This window comes from Oratosquilla oratoria, chromosome 14 (genome assembly GCF_046742065.1).
Source record: "Oratosquilla oratoria isolate Oo_2021 chromosome 14, ASM4674206v1, whole genome shotgun sequence".
In the NCBI taxonomy this organism is placed as follows: domain Eukaryota; kingdom Metazoa; phylum Arthropoda; class Malacostraca; order Stomatopoda; family Squillidae; genus Oratosquilla; species Oratosquilla oratoria.
This window is the reverse complement of record NC_134790.1, coordinates 67051972-67066971: the sequence shown is the minus strand read 5'-3', so window position 1 is coordinate 67066971 and position 15000 is coordinate 67051972. Positions and strand designations below refer to the sequence as shown.

The 15000-nt window shown below is 39.8% G+C and overlaps 1 protein-coding gene across 3 annotated transcripts in view; it reads left to right on the top strand.

Moving 5' to 3' along the window:
- The first annotated feature begins 628 nt into the window (after positions 1–628).
- Positions 629–15000, top strand: part of LOC143032909 (transmembrane and coiled-coil domain-containing protein 4-like) — a 563437-nt gene continuing 549065 nt past the window's right edge. For all 3 annotated transcript variants that reach the window (XM_076198166.1, XM_076198165.1, XM_076198167.1), the window contains exon 1: positions 629–1113. In XM_076198166.1, coding sequence (XP_076054281.1) covers positions 993–1113 — 121 coding nt within the window. In that variant the 5' untranslated portion in view covers positions 629–992. The remainder of the gene's footprint in view (positions 1114–15000) is intronic.

Genomic DNA, 15000 nt, shown 5'->3' with positions numbered 1-15000 from the left:
ATGCATCTGTACAATTGCGTAATGCGTGACCTTGAGTTTCTAAAGACGTCACTGAAGAGACTCTTAGGTTCTTATGTTATCTTATTATCTTAAATTAATTTAGATTGTCTTATACACCTAGAGATAACGATACAGTCGTCTTTTCATATCTTATCTTCTTATAATCAAATATAGCTCCACAGATAGTATAGGTGACGTTATCTCCAATATGGAAGGAATATACAAATGTGTCATTAGTTTTCTAGATTATGGAGCTGTTATTCATCTCGACTGTCTTATTACCCACTATAAGTAGTTTTGTTTATCAGATTAACTGGTAATGTAACACATATCCACATACCGGATATATAAACTTGACCAATGTGGTGGTAACTGCATGAAGCAGGCAATATTCCGAAGTGCACATAGCTGGCTGACGTACGACTAAGAAACGATAAAGAACAAGATATATAATAGCATATACCTATTCCCTTTGATAATAACGCATATAATATTCAAAACAAAAGTTAGTACAAGTAAATGAAAGCTTAATATCCGTTATTTGATGCGTAATAGAAATTTCTGATATTTGGTGAATCCACCCACTCCCCACCTCCCTGGTCTCGACACGAGTATGGCAGTCAAGCTAGTCAGCTGTGTGTACTCGCCCCGTGGCGTGCTCGGGGGATGGAGTGTATCGAAAAGTACAGGATACAGTTGTCGGTGTGCTATTAGGCGACAAGTTTCTCCTCCTCACGAACAACACATATCTGAAGAGTACGAGTACGATTCCTACTTAAAACACCTGCACGAAGATAACTAAATTATACCCATATTTTTGTGGCTACGCAAACATAAGTTTGTTTACAAAAGAGAACTTCAGTTTCTAGCGGTAAGAAAGAATGGGTGTTGGATTACCGCGCTAACTTTGAATATCAATCTCTGAAGAAACTGCAATGGCAGTACTGGTGCGATGATATAAAGTGGGAACTCGATTCTTTCTTTGTTCTATCATGGAAGGAGAAATGGAGAAAGAACTTGCAGTGGAAGCGAGCGTGGAAGAAGATGCTGGAGAGGAGGGCAAGAGTGATTTGCCGCTGGATATTGGGGACGTGAACGGAAATTCAACTAAAGGTAAGACACTGAGTGTTTATTTCATGTTTGTATTGTCCCAAAACAGATTGTAGAAATACATTTCAAACGTTGGGTAAACTCCAGAGCCGAGGCAAAGACTGACAGATAAACTTAAATTCTTGAAATTTAAAACAAAGGTTGGTGGAGACCAGTGATAAGGCAGTTGATTACATTGGAACTTTTTTCTACTTGTACGTAGTTTTATTGAGCATGACCATGTCGACCTATAATGAAACATATGTTGTATCCAAATTGTTGGACATGCACTCGCACATAAACAGAAACACACACACACACACACACACACACACGCACACACACACTCCAAGTTGGAACAAGTTAGATGAGAAAGTGGTGTGTGCAAAAACAATTCATGAATTTAAAAATTGTTTAGATAAAATGAGAAATGAAGACGGGACCCCACGAGCATAGCTCCCCTTCCCGTAAAATACAACTAGGTAAATACACACACACACACACACACACACACACACACACACACACACACACACACACACACACACACGACTCGTAGGGCACTGGTAGAGTTCCCGCTTGCCACTACGGTGGTCCAGATATATCCCGCACAGGCCTGAAATAATTTCAGTATCGCTGCGCTGCGAGTCGTTACTCCAGCTTGTGGGAGTTGTGTGTATGTGTGTGTGTGCGTGTAAGGTCACAGCATTACCCATAGATCGATCATATATAAGCTCTGAGCTCTCTTACGGGAGTGAAATAGCTGTCGAGCACGAGTCCAACACGTGATCCAAGACCACAGTGAATCACACACACACACACACTGCGGTGGCGCAGTTGGTAGAACGATGAACTACTAGCATGGTGGTGCGCGTAGTGCTTGGTTCGAATCCTGCCCAGGGCCGAAATTAATTTCGGTACAGCTGCGCTTCGGGTCGTTACTCTGACTCTCGTGGGCGGGGAGTTGGGTGTGTGTGTGTGTGAAAGGTCATAGCATTACCCATAGATCGGACCTACGAGCTCTGAGCTCTCTTCCAGGAGGGAAATAGCTGTCGATCACGAGTCGAACACGTGATCCAAAAGACCAAGTGAATACACACACACACACACACACAACGGTTAAGGGGTGTACACCAGCAGATCCGAACGAAAACTTGTGCACTGATGTTTGAGTAGAGAAGAATTGCACAAATATATTCGCTTTTCGAGTTGGAAATTCATTGGCAAGGAAGTCCAGGACAGCTGCCTGACCGGCGAAGTGAACTCCAGCACACTGCCGGTCTACTAAATGATCGCTTCTTGCACGTGTGTAGCATAATGCCTGTTCCAACGTAAGTTGTTGGGACGCTAAGTTTCTCTTTCTTCTAGCCTTTGCCAGAAAAGTCGTAGCTAGCAAGGCTGCAAGGATCTGAAACCACACACGTATACATGCACACACACATGGGCGCACCCATATGCACGCACACAACCCGACGGTGCGGTGGTAGTGTTCGCGGCCGCCACTATGGCTGAGTTCGAATCTTGCCCAGGGATGAAATAATTTCAATATCGCTGTGCTGTGAGTCGTTACTTCAACTCGTGGGCGGGGAGTTGGTGGTGTGTGTGCGTGTAAGGTCGCAGCATTACCTATAGATCGGTCATATATGAGCTCTCGATCACGAGTCCAACACATGATCCAAGACCATGGTGAATCACACACACACACACACACACACACACACACACACACACACACACACACACACACACACACACACACACACACACACACACACACACACACACACCTCTGAGCTCTCTTCCAGGAGGGAAATAGCTGTCGATCACGAGTCCAACACGTGATCCAAAGACCAAGTGAATACACACACACACACACACACACACACACACACTGAACTGCCACCACAGTGGCCCGCAGTTCTTGGTTCGAATCCTGCCCAGGGCCGAAATTATTTCGGTACCGCTGCGCTTCGGGTCGTTACTCTGACTCTCGTGGGCGGGGAGTTGGGTGTGCGTGTGTGTGTCCATAGATCGGACCTACGAGCTTTGAGCTCTCTTCCAGGAGGGAAATAGCTGTCGATCACGAGTCCAACACGTGATCCAAAGACCAAGTGAATACACACACACACACACACACACACACACACACACACACACACACACACACTTTCAACGAACGGACGGATTGAAGAACGTTCTGAAGAAAAGTGCAGATTGTGGATCCCAACGCAAAGAGAAGTGCCTTTTTGTATTTACAGGGTGGGGGGAAATTGCTCGTGGGGTAGTGGGAAAGTAAGGAAAGAGGAGAGGGTGAGGCATTGCTCGGGAAAAGCAATGTAATGAGGAGTTGGATGAATTGGCCCTACCGGGCAGCCGAAAGGTGGACAAGCGACCGCAAGACGAGCTGGAGGATGACGACATGTCTAATAGGAATGTGAAGATTAGAAGTATAGATAGGAGCAATACAGTAGAAAGTGATGAGAATATTTTCAAGGGATTTAAAGAGGGTGGGGGGGACACAACCCCCCCCCCCCCGACTGACAAGACTAGAAGAGAAGGTCGATAAGATGAACGAGGACTTGGAGCGTAGGTTCGGTAATGTTGACAGTATGATACGAAGAATTGAAAAATTGGAAGAACTAGAGAGGGCGAACAAAAACTTAACTAAGGAAATTGAAGAATTAAAACAACAGTTAAAAGAAGTAAAAGATGAGAATAAAGTCTTAAAGGAGAATAATATGGAGAACAAGGAGGGTTGGAAAAAAATTCATGAAAATAGCAAGGTTGCATTCACTGACATAATCAGACAGCAAATGAATGAACAAACTGAAAACTCAGTTATTAAAGTGATGAGACAGAAGGAGAATATAGTAAGAGACTTAGCAGACAAAAAGAAATGTATAATTATATTAGGAATGGAAGAGAAACATAACCCAGATAGAACCACAAGAATCAAAGAGGAAAATGAAAAAGTAAGAAATTTACTAGAATTAGTTCAGGAAGATGAACCAGAAATAATGAAACAAATCAAAGAGAAATTCAGGTTAGGGAAATATAGTACAGACAAGACCAGACCAATCAAGATTAAATTCAGGTCACAAACTACGGCTGAGAATATCTTATCCAAAACAGGGAAACTAGCAATAAGTGAACAATATAAAAAGGTATGGATAAAAAGGGAAATGAATAAAGAGGAAAGAGAGGAAGAAAAACAGAAAAGACTTGAAGCAAAGGAAAAAAACGAGATAAGAACGGAGTCAGAAAAAGAGAGATTCTATTGGAGAGTAGTGAATATGAAACTGAAGAAAGTCGACATACAAGAGAAAAACAAAAGGGAAACAGAGAACACAATGGAAGTGGCAGAAAACTAAGAGTGTCTTACACAAATATAGATGGATTAATAACAGGATTGAATGAACTGAATGATTACTTGAAAGAAAAAGAACCAGACATAATGGGAATTGTAGAAACAAAATTAAAAGGTCCACTACCACCCAACAGTGTAGGACATGATGCATATAATTATTGGATTAGAAACAGAGTGAAAAAGGAAGGGGGTGGAGTTATGTTCCTAACTAAGAAGGATATAAACGTGAAGGGTGTCACATATGGAAAGAATACAGTAGAAATGATAATGATGGAAGTAGAAGACAGAGATAAGAAGAACAGAAAGTTTGTGATAAATTATGTGCCCCCAAAAACAACCTCATGGGAAGAGAGTGAACATAAAAGTATGTTAGAGGACACAAAGATAACATTAAACAAGATAATGGAAGAGGGAGGAAAAATAGTTATGATGGGCGACTTTAATTGCAAAGAAATCTGCTGGGAAGAAATGACAGTAAAGGGTGGAGACGGCTCATGGGGTAACGCTCTACTCGAGATGGTTACTGACCATACAATGACACAATGGATACAGGAGAACACTAGGTATAGAAATGAAGAAGAGCCATCGAAACTAGACCTAGTAATTACATCCGAACCTAGAATAGTAGACAAAATTGAATATAAAACACCAATAAGTAAAAGTGACCACATACTGATTGAACTGGAACTTAATGAAGAAAAATATATGAAAAGAAATGAACAATACAGAAAAGGAAGAATGATGTATGAAAAAACAAACTTTGATAAAATAAGAGAATTCTTTCAAAAGGAAAACTGGGAAGAAATATACAAAGAAGAACCAACAGTAGAAGAGAAATGGAATATTTTGACAAAAATTTACAAAAAAGGAGTGGAAAAGTATGTCCCAAGACAAAAACAAGAAAAAGAATATGTAAAATGCTGGTACAACAAAAGCTGTAGGGAGTTAAAAGACAATAGAGACAAAGCCTGGACCAGATGGAAAAAAGACAGAAGACCTGAAAAATGGAAAATATATACCTGCTATAGAAATGAATATGTACAAATGTGCAGAGAAGAAAAATATATGAAAAAGATATCATAGAAAAGTGTAAAGATCAACCGAAACTATTCTACAGATTTGTAAACAATAAACTGAAAAACAAACAAGACTTGGAGAAATTAAGACAGGAGGGAGTTGAATACACTGAGGAAATGGAAATGGCGGAAATTATGAACAAACATTTTAAATCAGTGTTTACAAGGGAGAACATACAACCTGAAGAGAACGAATGGAAAGAGAAAGTCCCCCCTATGGAAGAAATAAAAGTAACAAAGAATGAAATATTAACACACTTGAGTAATCTTGATGTCAGAAAATCGCATGGACCAGATGAAATAGCAAACTGGATACTAAAAGAATGCAGGAATGAACTGGCAGACAAAATACATAGCATACTAAATAGTTCCTTGAAAGAAGGAAAAGTTCCAGAAGATTGGAAAAAAGCAAACATAGTACCTATATACAAAGGAGGAAATAAAGAAGAACCTACCAACTATAGACCAGTCTCTCTAACAAGTACAATAGCAAAACTTTGTGAAAGAATTATCAAAAGTAGATGGGTAAAATATTTAGAAAAAAACAGTGTTAAATCCAAGGCAATTTGGATTCAGACAAGGACGATCATGCGTCACCAATTTAATATGTTTCTATTCAAGACTAATAGATATAATACAGGAAAGAGATGGATGGGCAGACTGTGCATTTTTAGATCTAAAGAAAGCTTTTGACAAAGTACCACATAAGAAGTTGCTTAAGAAATTAGAAACTGAAGGAGGAATACAGGGCAAGCTACTAAATTGGATGGAGGACTTTTTGCAAGAAAGAAAAATGAGAGTAGTGATAAGAAACCAGCACTCAAAATGGGATGAAGTAATAAGCGGTGTTCCGCAGGGAACAGTTCTGGCCCCAATAATGTTTGCTATATATATTAATGATATGGATGAAGGAATAGAAAGCTATATGAGCTTCTTTGCAGATGATGCAAAACTACTGAAAAGAGTAAAAACTGAAGAGGATTGTGAATCACTACAGAGAGATCTAAATAAAGTACAAGAATGGAGTAAGAAATGGGAGATGGAGTTCAATACAAAAAAGTGTAGTATAATGGAATTTGGAAAAAGCAAAAACAGAATAACAGGAGCATATAAATTGGGAGAAGAAGGAATAAAAAAAGTAGAAAATGAGAAGGACCTGGGAGTCATTGTTATGAATAATATGTCACCTGAGAAACATATAAATAAGATTTTCGGAGAGACTTATAATCTAATAAGAACGATCAAAGTTGCATTTACATACCTGGATGAAGAAATGGTGAAGAAAATCCTAATCACCCTGATAAGACCAAGATTGGAATATGCAGCAACGATATGGTCACCAAGTACAAAAAAATGTATAAAAAAACTTGAAAGAATACAAAGAGCAATTACAAAACTGGCACCAACACTCTCAAAACTATCATATGAAGAGAGACTAGAAAAACTTGAACTACAGACACTAGAGCAAAGAAGAGAGAGAGGAGATTTGATAGCTATTTACAGAATCATGAAAGGCATAGAAATTACTGATAGAGAGAATCTGATAAAATGGGATGACAGAAATACAAGAGGACACGGAAAGAAAATAAAAAAAGACAGCTATAGAAGAGATTTGAAAAAGAACAGCTTTCCTCACAGAGTAATAGACAGTTGGAACAAGTTAGATGAGAAAGTGGTGTGTGCAAAAACAATACATGAATTTAAAAATAGTTTAGATAAAATGAGATATGAAGACGGGACCCCACGAGCATAGCTCCCCTTCCCGTAAAATACAACTAGGTAAATACAACTAGGTAAATACACACACACACACACACACACACACTGAGAAACAGAAAGGTGGGAGAACTGTGGTGACCCTTGCATTAGATGTGGAAATGGCGTGCCTCCTTCCTGCCCACAGCTTGTATTGGTGCTCGGGTATTTCTGTTTAATGCGAGTGCGTGTGGACTGTGCATCACACGAGTAGATTAGCGCTCAGTCTTATGGCTCTTGGCGGTGATAAATGGCACCTGAATCTTATCGGATCTCCAACCTCTCCAGTATCGTCCTTGGATAGATGACCAATGCCATATTAATTTTAGGTGAAGTGTCGGACCCCATCTGTGCTTCACATTGGTTTTGCTAAACTAATCAAGTAATTTGGCGTTGACTTCAAAGTGTAAACATTATGTGCCGTGGTATTAGAAATGTTAATTTCTTTGCATTTGAACAGAGGAGGGGTGCCGTAGGGGTGAATAGAATAGTCGGGCGGCTGTCATAAATAGGAGGAAAGTGCCACTCACTATGGTGGGGATTAATTGACACTGGTTTTACAACTCCGTGACTACCAGGAGGCAGCCAATATAAAAGAGAAAATACTACCCAATACAGAAGTGTCTAAACCACGGTCGTGTGCTACTGGGGTGTTAAAAAGAATTGAACTACAGTGTAATGACTGGGCTGGTGGTAAAAATGTGTGTGTGTATGTATGTGTGATTCACCTTGGTCTTTGGATCACGTGTTGGACTCGTGATTGACAGCTATTTCCCTCCCGGAAGGGAGCTCGGAGTTCGTATGACCGATCTATGGGTAATGCTATGACCTTACACGCACACACACACCCAACTCCCCTCCCATGAGAGTTGGAGTAACGACTCGAAGCGCAGTGATGCTGAAATGATTTCAGCCCTGGGCAGGATTCGAACCCGGTACCGCCGTGTGTGTGTGTGTGTGTGTGTGTGTGTGTGTGTGTGTGTGTGTGTGTGTGTGTGTGTGTGTGTGTGTGTGTGTGTGTGTGTGTAAGATCTATAGATTGGGTCATACAAACTATGTAGCTTTCTTCCGAGAGGGTAATACGTACATTGACAGATTGGAAAAAGTACAGCGGCGAGCCACAAAACTGATTCCATATATAAAAGATAAATCATACGAAAATCGACTAAAGCATATGAATCTGTTCTCCCTAAAAAAAAAAAAAAAAAAAAGTAGACTCAGAGGTGACTTGATACAGGTCTTTAAGATTCTAAAGGGGATTGACATCAAAAGTGACAAAATTTTTACACTGAATGAGAATCCGACAAGAAATAATGGTCTCAAACTGTCAGGAAATAGATTTAATTTGGAAGTGGGTAGAGACAACTTCGCCAACCGTGTAGTTAATGAATGGAATAAACTTCCTGTTCAGGCAGTTCAATGTAGTTCAGTTCAAAGCTTTAAGATTCGTTTAGATAAATATCTAAGCAAGATGCTGTAATGGCTGCCATTTATTTTATATTATTTGTTTATTTGTTTGTTATTATTTGTCTATTATTTGCTTTTTTCATTTATTATTTATCTGACATTTTTTTATTATTTACTATTTACCAGTTTATTATTTAACTATACCTATGCATTTATTTTATTTATCATTATCTATATTATTTTTATTTTACTTTATTTTATCTTTTATTTTTTTATCATTATCATACTTTTTTCTCATCCGACCTAGTTATGGACCAAAAGTTCTCCTGTCGGCATGCTCCGCCTTTGTAATCCTTTGTAATATATGTGTGTATGTATATTTGTGTGTGTATGCGAGGGAGTTTTTACGAGAGTAGTAGACCCTATATTAGAATTAGAAGTGAGTGGTTTGAAGTAAAGGTGGGACTTCGCCAGGGATGTGTTATGTTGCCTTGGCTGCTCAGTTTACTCGTATACATGGATGGGGTGGTGCCAGAGGTAAACGCAAGGATAATGGGCCGGGGATTGGAGATGTTCAGAGAAGACGGAGAAAAATGGATAAGCCAGTTGTTGTTTTGCTGACGACACTGCGCTTGTAGCAGGATCAGAGGAGAGATTAAGGAAGTTAGTGATGGAGTTTAGGAAGGTGTGCGAAAGAAGGTAATTGAAGATAAATGTTGGTAAAAGGTGATGAAATGTACAAGGGGAGAGGATGGCAGCAAATTGGAAACAGTTATTAAGGAAGGAAGACTGGAAGAGGATACGTTTAGATACTTGAATACGAATGTGGCAGGAAAGGGAGGAGTGGAGGCGGAGGTAGAATAGATTGAGAGAAGCGAGTAAATACCTTGTGGGATTAAAAAGTGTAATGAGAAATAGACATCTAGTAAGTGTAGTGATGTCCAGGAAATAAGGCAAACAGTGGCACAGGAACACAATATCGACACAGTAACGTGTTTATGCATCAATCTACTCTGATGTTTGATGGGTAATTTAGGCTTGAAGCGTGCTGTGCACACCACACAGAAGAGGAAGTCACGCTGATGCCAGACATACTAAAATATAGCTGTTTCATGGAATTAGACAACCGAAAACAAGACATATTTTTAGATATTTAGTGCCTATTCTTGCGTGAGCCTAATTGACACGCCTCCTGGGCCCTTTAAATTCCCTCCATTACGCTGGGGAGGAAAAAGTCGTTCATATTTTGCTTTTAGGATGTTTATGTTATTCAAATATGACCATATCTAAAATTTGGTTTTAGGATGAAAATCACAGGATTCTAGGTGTTCAGTCCCCCCTTAATTCCCAGGTTTCTGTCCCATACAGTGCCGTCGGTACAATAATTCCTTCATATAGTCTCTTCTTTGCATTCTTTCCCAAATGCCTACTTCTCGTGACACTTTTTGATCCCCCAAGGCATTTACTTATTTATTTGCTTCTCTCAATCGACAATTTAATTGTACCTCTACTCCCTTTCCTGCCATATGCAACCCCAAATACCTAAAGCTGACCACTTCCAGCCTCTCTTTTAAGACTTCCAACTTACATCCATCCTCTCCCCTTGTACATCTGATCACCTTACTTTTACCTACATTTACCTTCAACTTTCTCCTATAGCATATCCTCCCAAACTCCGTCACTATCTCCCTTAATCCCTTCTCTGCCCCTGCCACAAGCACATTGTCAACAAACAACAATTGGCTTACCTCCCATTTTTCTTCATTTTCATTAACCATCTCCAGTCCCCTGTGCATTACCCTCGCCTTTACCTCCTGTACCATCCCATCCGTGTACACATTGAACAGCCATGGCGACATAACACATTCCTGTCGGAGTTCCGCCTTTACCTCAAATCACTCGTTCTCTTCATGTCCAATTCTAACGTAGGTTCTACTATAAAAAACTATTGACTGCCCTACAGCTTTCCCCCAATCCCATATACAGTATCTACGAAACCTCCCACGGTGCCTTTCTGTCTACCCTGTCATAAGCCTTTTCAAAATCTATAAAGGCTAAAAGAATTATCCTTACCTTTTGCAAAAGCTTTCTCACACATCTGCATTTATAAACTACAAAAATATGATCCACGCAATCCCTACCTTTCCAAAACCTACACTTCCTCACCAATAGAGGGGGAGGTAATGCTGTGACGAGTTTATAAAAAAGTTTGATGGAGACGAGTTTGGTGGTCTGACTTAATGTATTTCATATGAGTGTAAATGTAGTTTTATTTGGGTGTGATGTGCTGTGTAGCTGCACTGGTGGAAGTTTATTGTGAATGTTTCAATAGTATGCTGTTGTTATTTTTTTCTTGCTTGATGTAATGTGATGGGTAAGTAGGAATGAGGGCTCTTGCATAGAAGTGTGTACCTATCATTTTCATCTGATGTTTTATGGGGGAGATTTTGATTTCTGTATGTGGATGTTCTATCGGGGTGTTTTAGTGCATCCCCTTGTTATCCCAATGCATGATTTAGTATAGATTGTAAAGATATCTAGATCCAGTTGGGAACCATATTGTGGAAGAGTAGTCAACTGTGATTCTCATTCTTTCGTGAGATACCTTATCAAAATCTTTCTGCAGATCCAACAATGCACAGTCCGCGCATCCATCTTTCATTGAATGAATTTGAGTAAAACCCCAAATTTGTAACACATGGTCCTCTTCTGATTTCAGATCGATGAATTAATTATCTGTCAGTATCCTCCTCTCCTGCAAATACATTATATCCACTTCTACATTTCTCTTATTTTTATGTTTTTGAGAAATTGGGACTCTCATGTCCTTTTGTTCCAGTTTCTTTCTCCTAATAAACATAATATTAACACATGAATTTTGTCAACCAATTGTTTTCTATATTCTTTGAGTGTCCAGTCTGAGATGCCGTGGGTTCCTGTTTTTCTTACATCAGTTGTCTCCAGCAACCTTTGTACTATTCACTCTTCTACATTTGTCGCTACACTTTCGAGTCGTTTTCCTTAGTCAGTAGAAACTGGCAACTTTTATTCATAACATAATTACAAGATTACTTGGCGAATAATTTTGAGCTCATTCCTTCTAATACTGTAAATCAATTTATGAAAAGAAGAATCTGCACTTAACGAAAACTGCATTGATAAACACCATCAATCCAGTGCCTTAATATACAAGTTTTGTTTTGATTAAAACAAATCGTTATCCCGAGAGATGCAGTCTGATCTGGATAGTTTTAAGTTGTTTCGTTGGCATGCTTTGTTCCATTACTACTTATAACAGAATACTATTAATTGTTGCTGCCCAGGAACACTCATTCCCACAGCGTCTCGAAACTATTCTTAAACCATCCAATAGGTCACCCCAGAAAGAGAGATGGGGGAAGAGATAGAGAGACAGGGGGAGGGAGAGAGAGCGAAAGGAGGAGGAGAGACAAAAGGGGAGGGAGAGAGGGGGAAGAGAGGGAGAGAGGATCAGACCGGGTACCGATTGTCAGTCCCTCAGGGTTGCACCTACATGTGGAAGTAATGCCGGGGGACTTTCTGCGGCGATACCAGTACTACCAGATTATGGGTAAGTTCAATTAGCTCGATAAAATCACCCGAAAATAGCCAGAACTTTATATAACGACCACCATCTCGTGGTTATAATATTACCATAACCTTTTTAGAGTAATGACTCATAACAGAGGCTACTATACGCAACAGCAAGCCGCAGCGGCGGTGTCGGAAAGTATGACACTAGTGTTCACGTGTTATAAATATGGATCTTTAGCAAATGAACGACGTTGATTTGATCATTCATTCTACAAGTGTTGTTGACAGTAGGGAATATTAATAACCAATGTGCCTGGCCATATTTAGTGAAACGTTCATATCGGTACCTATAATTATTGTCCCCACAACGGAACCTTCAAAGACCTTATCCTATCTCTTACTGACAGCGCTGGCAGACACACAAATTATACACCCGCTCGCAGTATAGAAAACTGTCCGTTAGTGCTACAGTGTCTGGGTAACAGTCTGATGATTTATACAACTCTGAGTCAGAAGTAGTCTTTTTTGTCACAATTTGTTTGAGTGCCATGATTTACTGGTAGACATAGAGAAATGTAGCTAGGACATTAAAAACTGCTTATGTGTAGTTCATACCATTACTTTTGGAGAAAAAAGAAAAAATCCAGTTACAGCTTTAATTGAGCACTTTGTTTAATTTGTTCAGAAAAACATTTCCCCTTCGAAAACTAACATGACAACAGAATTCTTTAACTTTTTTTGTTCTGAACATTTATTATTTGAATGAGGAGGGGTTGAGCCATACTTGGGTAATGCACGTGTTGCATTTGACATTTTATAATATCAATATTGTATTTGGTAGTGGTGGGCAGCTGCCGGTGAAATTACCGGTTTTATCGGCAACAAACTTAATGATAGCTTACCGACAAAAATTCTGCTACCGGTAAAGCTTCGTTAACCGATAACTCGATAAGCTATACCATAACACTCAGAGAGCGGTAAGCACGTCTCGGCTTGGTGGTACTGAGTGACGGTGGTGACAGGCCCAGTGCCCCGCGGTTTAAACTTTTATCATTAGCAAGTATGTTCCGCTAAGGTCTCGGTAAGTTTTTACCATTAAAACCGTTTTTTTCGGCACTCTTTATAATTTCTCAATAGAATTAATGTTATTTCTGTGATCAGCATACGAAACTGTATTAATTGTGAAAGTTTCACAAAAAAAAATTCTGCGTGTCGCCAAACGAAGACCCATATATTATATGGGTCTTCGTGATGTGTGAACGGGGATTTGGGGTTTAACCAACGTGTTCGACAACCAAATACCCCGTTCACACGTTCACACATCACTTTAAACACGTGTCTGTCGAACCGCGTTCGACGAACCGTTAGTTAGACCGTGCAAACCCCCTCTTAGAAAAAGGGAGACAACTAAGTATATGTACATGAATGTACACTGGTATAGGACACGTTAAAATATCGTCTTTGTACATATTGAAGACATTGATGAACCATGTTATGGTATTATGAATCGTGTTATGAAAGGGGTGGGTCTTGTGTTTTTGTTGTTTTTTATACGTTCGGGATAAGGCATTCTGTTGCTCACCAAGGTTGTGGTAGACATCATTTGTATGTTGATGGAAGGAGGCTCCTGGGAAATATAGACCACTTCCGCCCTGGGCAGGAGAAAGGGATGCCTTTTTTCTGAAGAGAGCTTTGGTTCTTGATTCTAGTATATTTCTAGTGAGGATAGCATCGTGTATTCTTATGGTATGATGTTTGATATCACCGTTTTGCAGAAGGAATGTAAGGCTTTTAGGGCGGATACTCGAAGCTTTCAGTATGTTAGTGCCGCTGTGTTGGTAGGTCACACACGATACAAGAACATCCATACACAACACAACCTGCTGCAGTTTGTCAGTGAGTGGGAGGCAGCTATTTTTAATCACCAAGTTGAGCTCGTCATATAATTTTAATCAATCAAAACAAGTAAATTGTAGATCAAAATCAGCCACCTCCCACCTACTGACCAGAGCCCTTACATGCCTAAGGGCCGCCCAGGGGCAAAGTTCACAGTGAGCCACTCCCCCATCACCATTTCCCATCTCCACCATCCCTTCGAGCCTGTTTTAGCTATTGGCTTGCGAAATAATTAAACGGATTTTAAAGATTGTATTTAATGTCCCTGTTGCAGAAAGGATAAGGGGAAAATATTTCATATTGTGTTTATCCTAACGCAAAATTCGTATATTACGGTAAAATATTCAGGGCTCCTTTGAACTTTTTTTGATATAATTATTTTGTCAGCCTTGTGGGCGGCATGTCCATACTAGAATTGCAGCACCCCTAAATGTGCCGCCCCAGGGCATATGCCACCACCACCCCCCTGCCCTCCCCCATGTAAGGGCCTTGCTACTGACAAAACTTCAGAAATTTAATGTGTCTCGAGCGTCAATCAGGTGATGTGTATGTACTATATATGGGTATGTCTATGCGTATGAATTTTTCAAATTTATGTGTACGTGTGTCTTGTATATGTTTCCATGCTTATTCATGTATGCGTGTGTGTATGAATCTGTGTGTATGGGTGTGTATATAAGTATGTGTGCGTATTAGATGTGTGTGCATGCTTATGTATTTCTATGCAAGTAAATGTGTAGGTATGTGCATATATATGTATGTATATTTGTGTATATGTAGGTATATTCTTAGATGTGCCTCTCTCCATGTACACATATGTGCGTTAATGTCTATATCTGTTTGCAGTTACGTATCCAT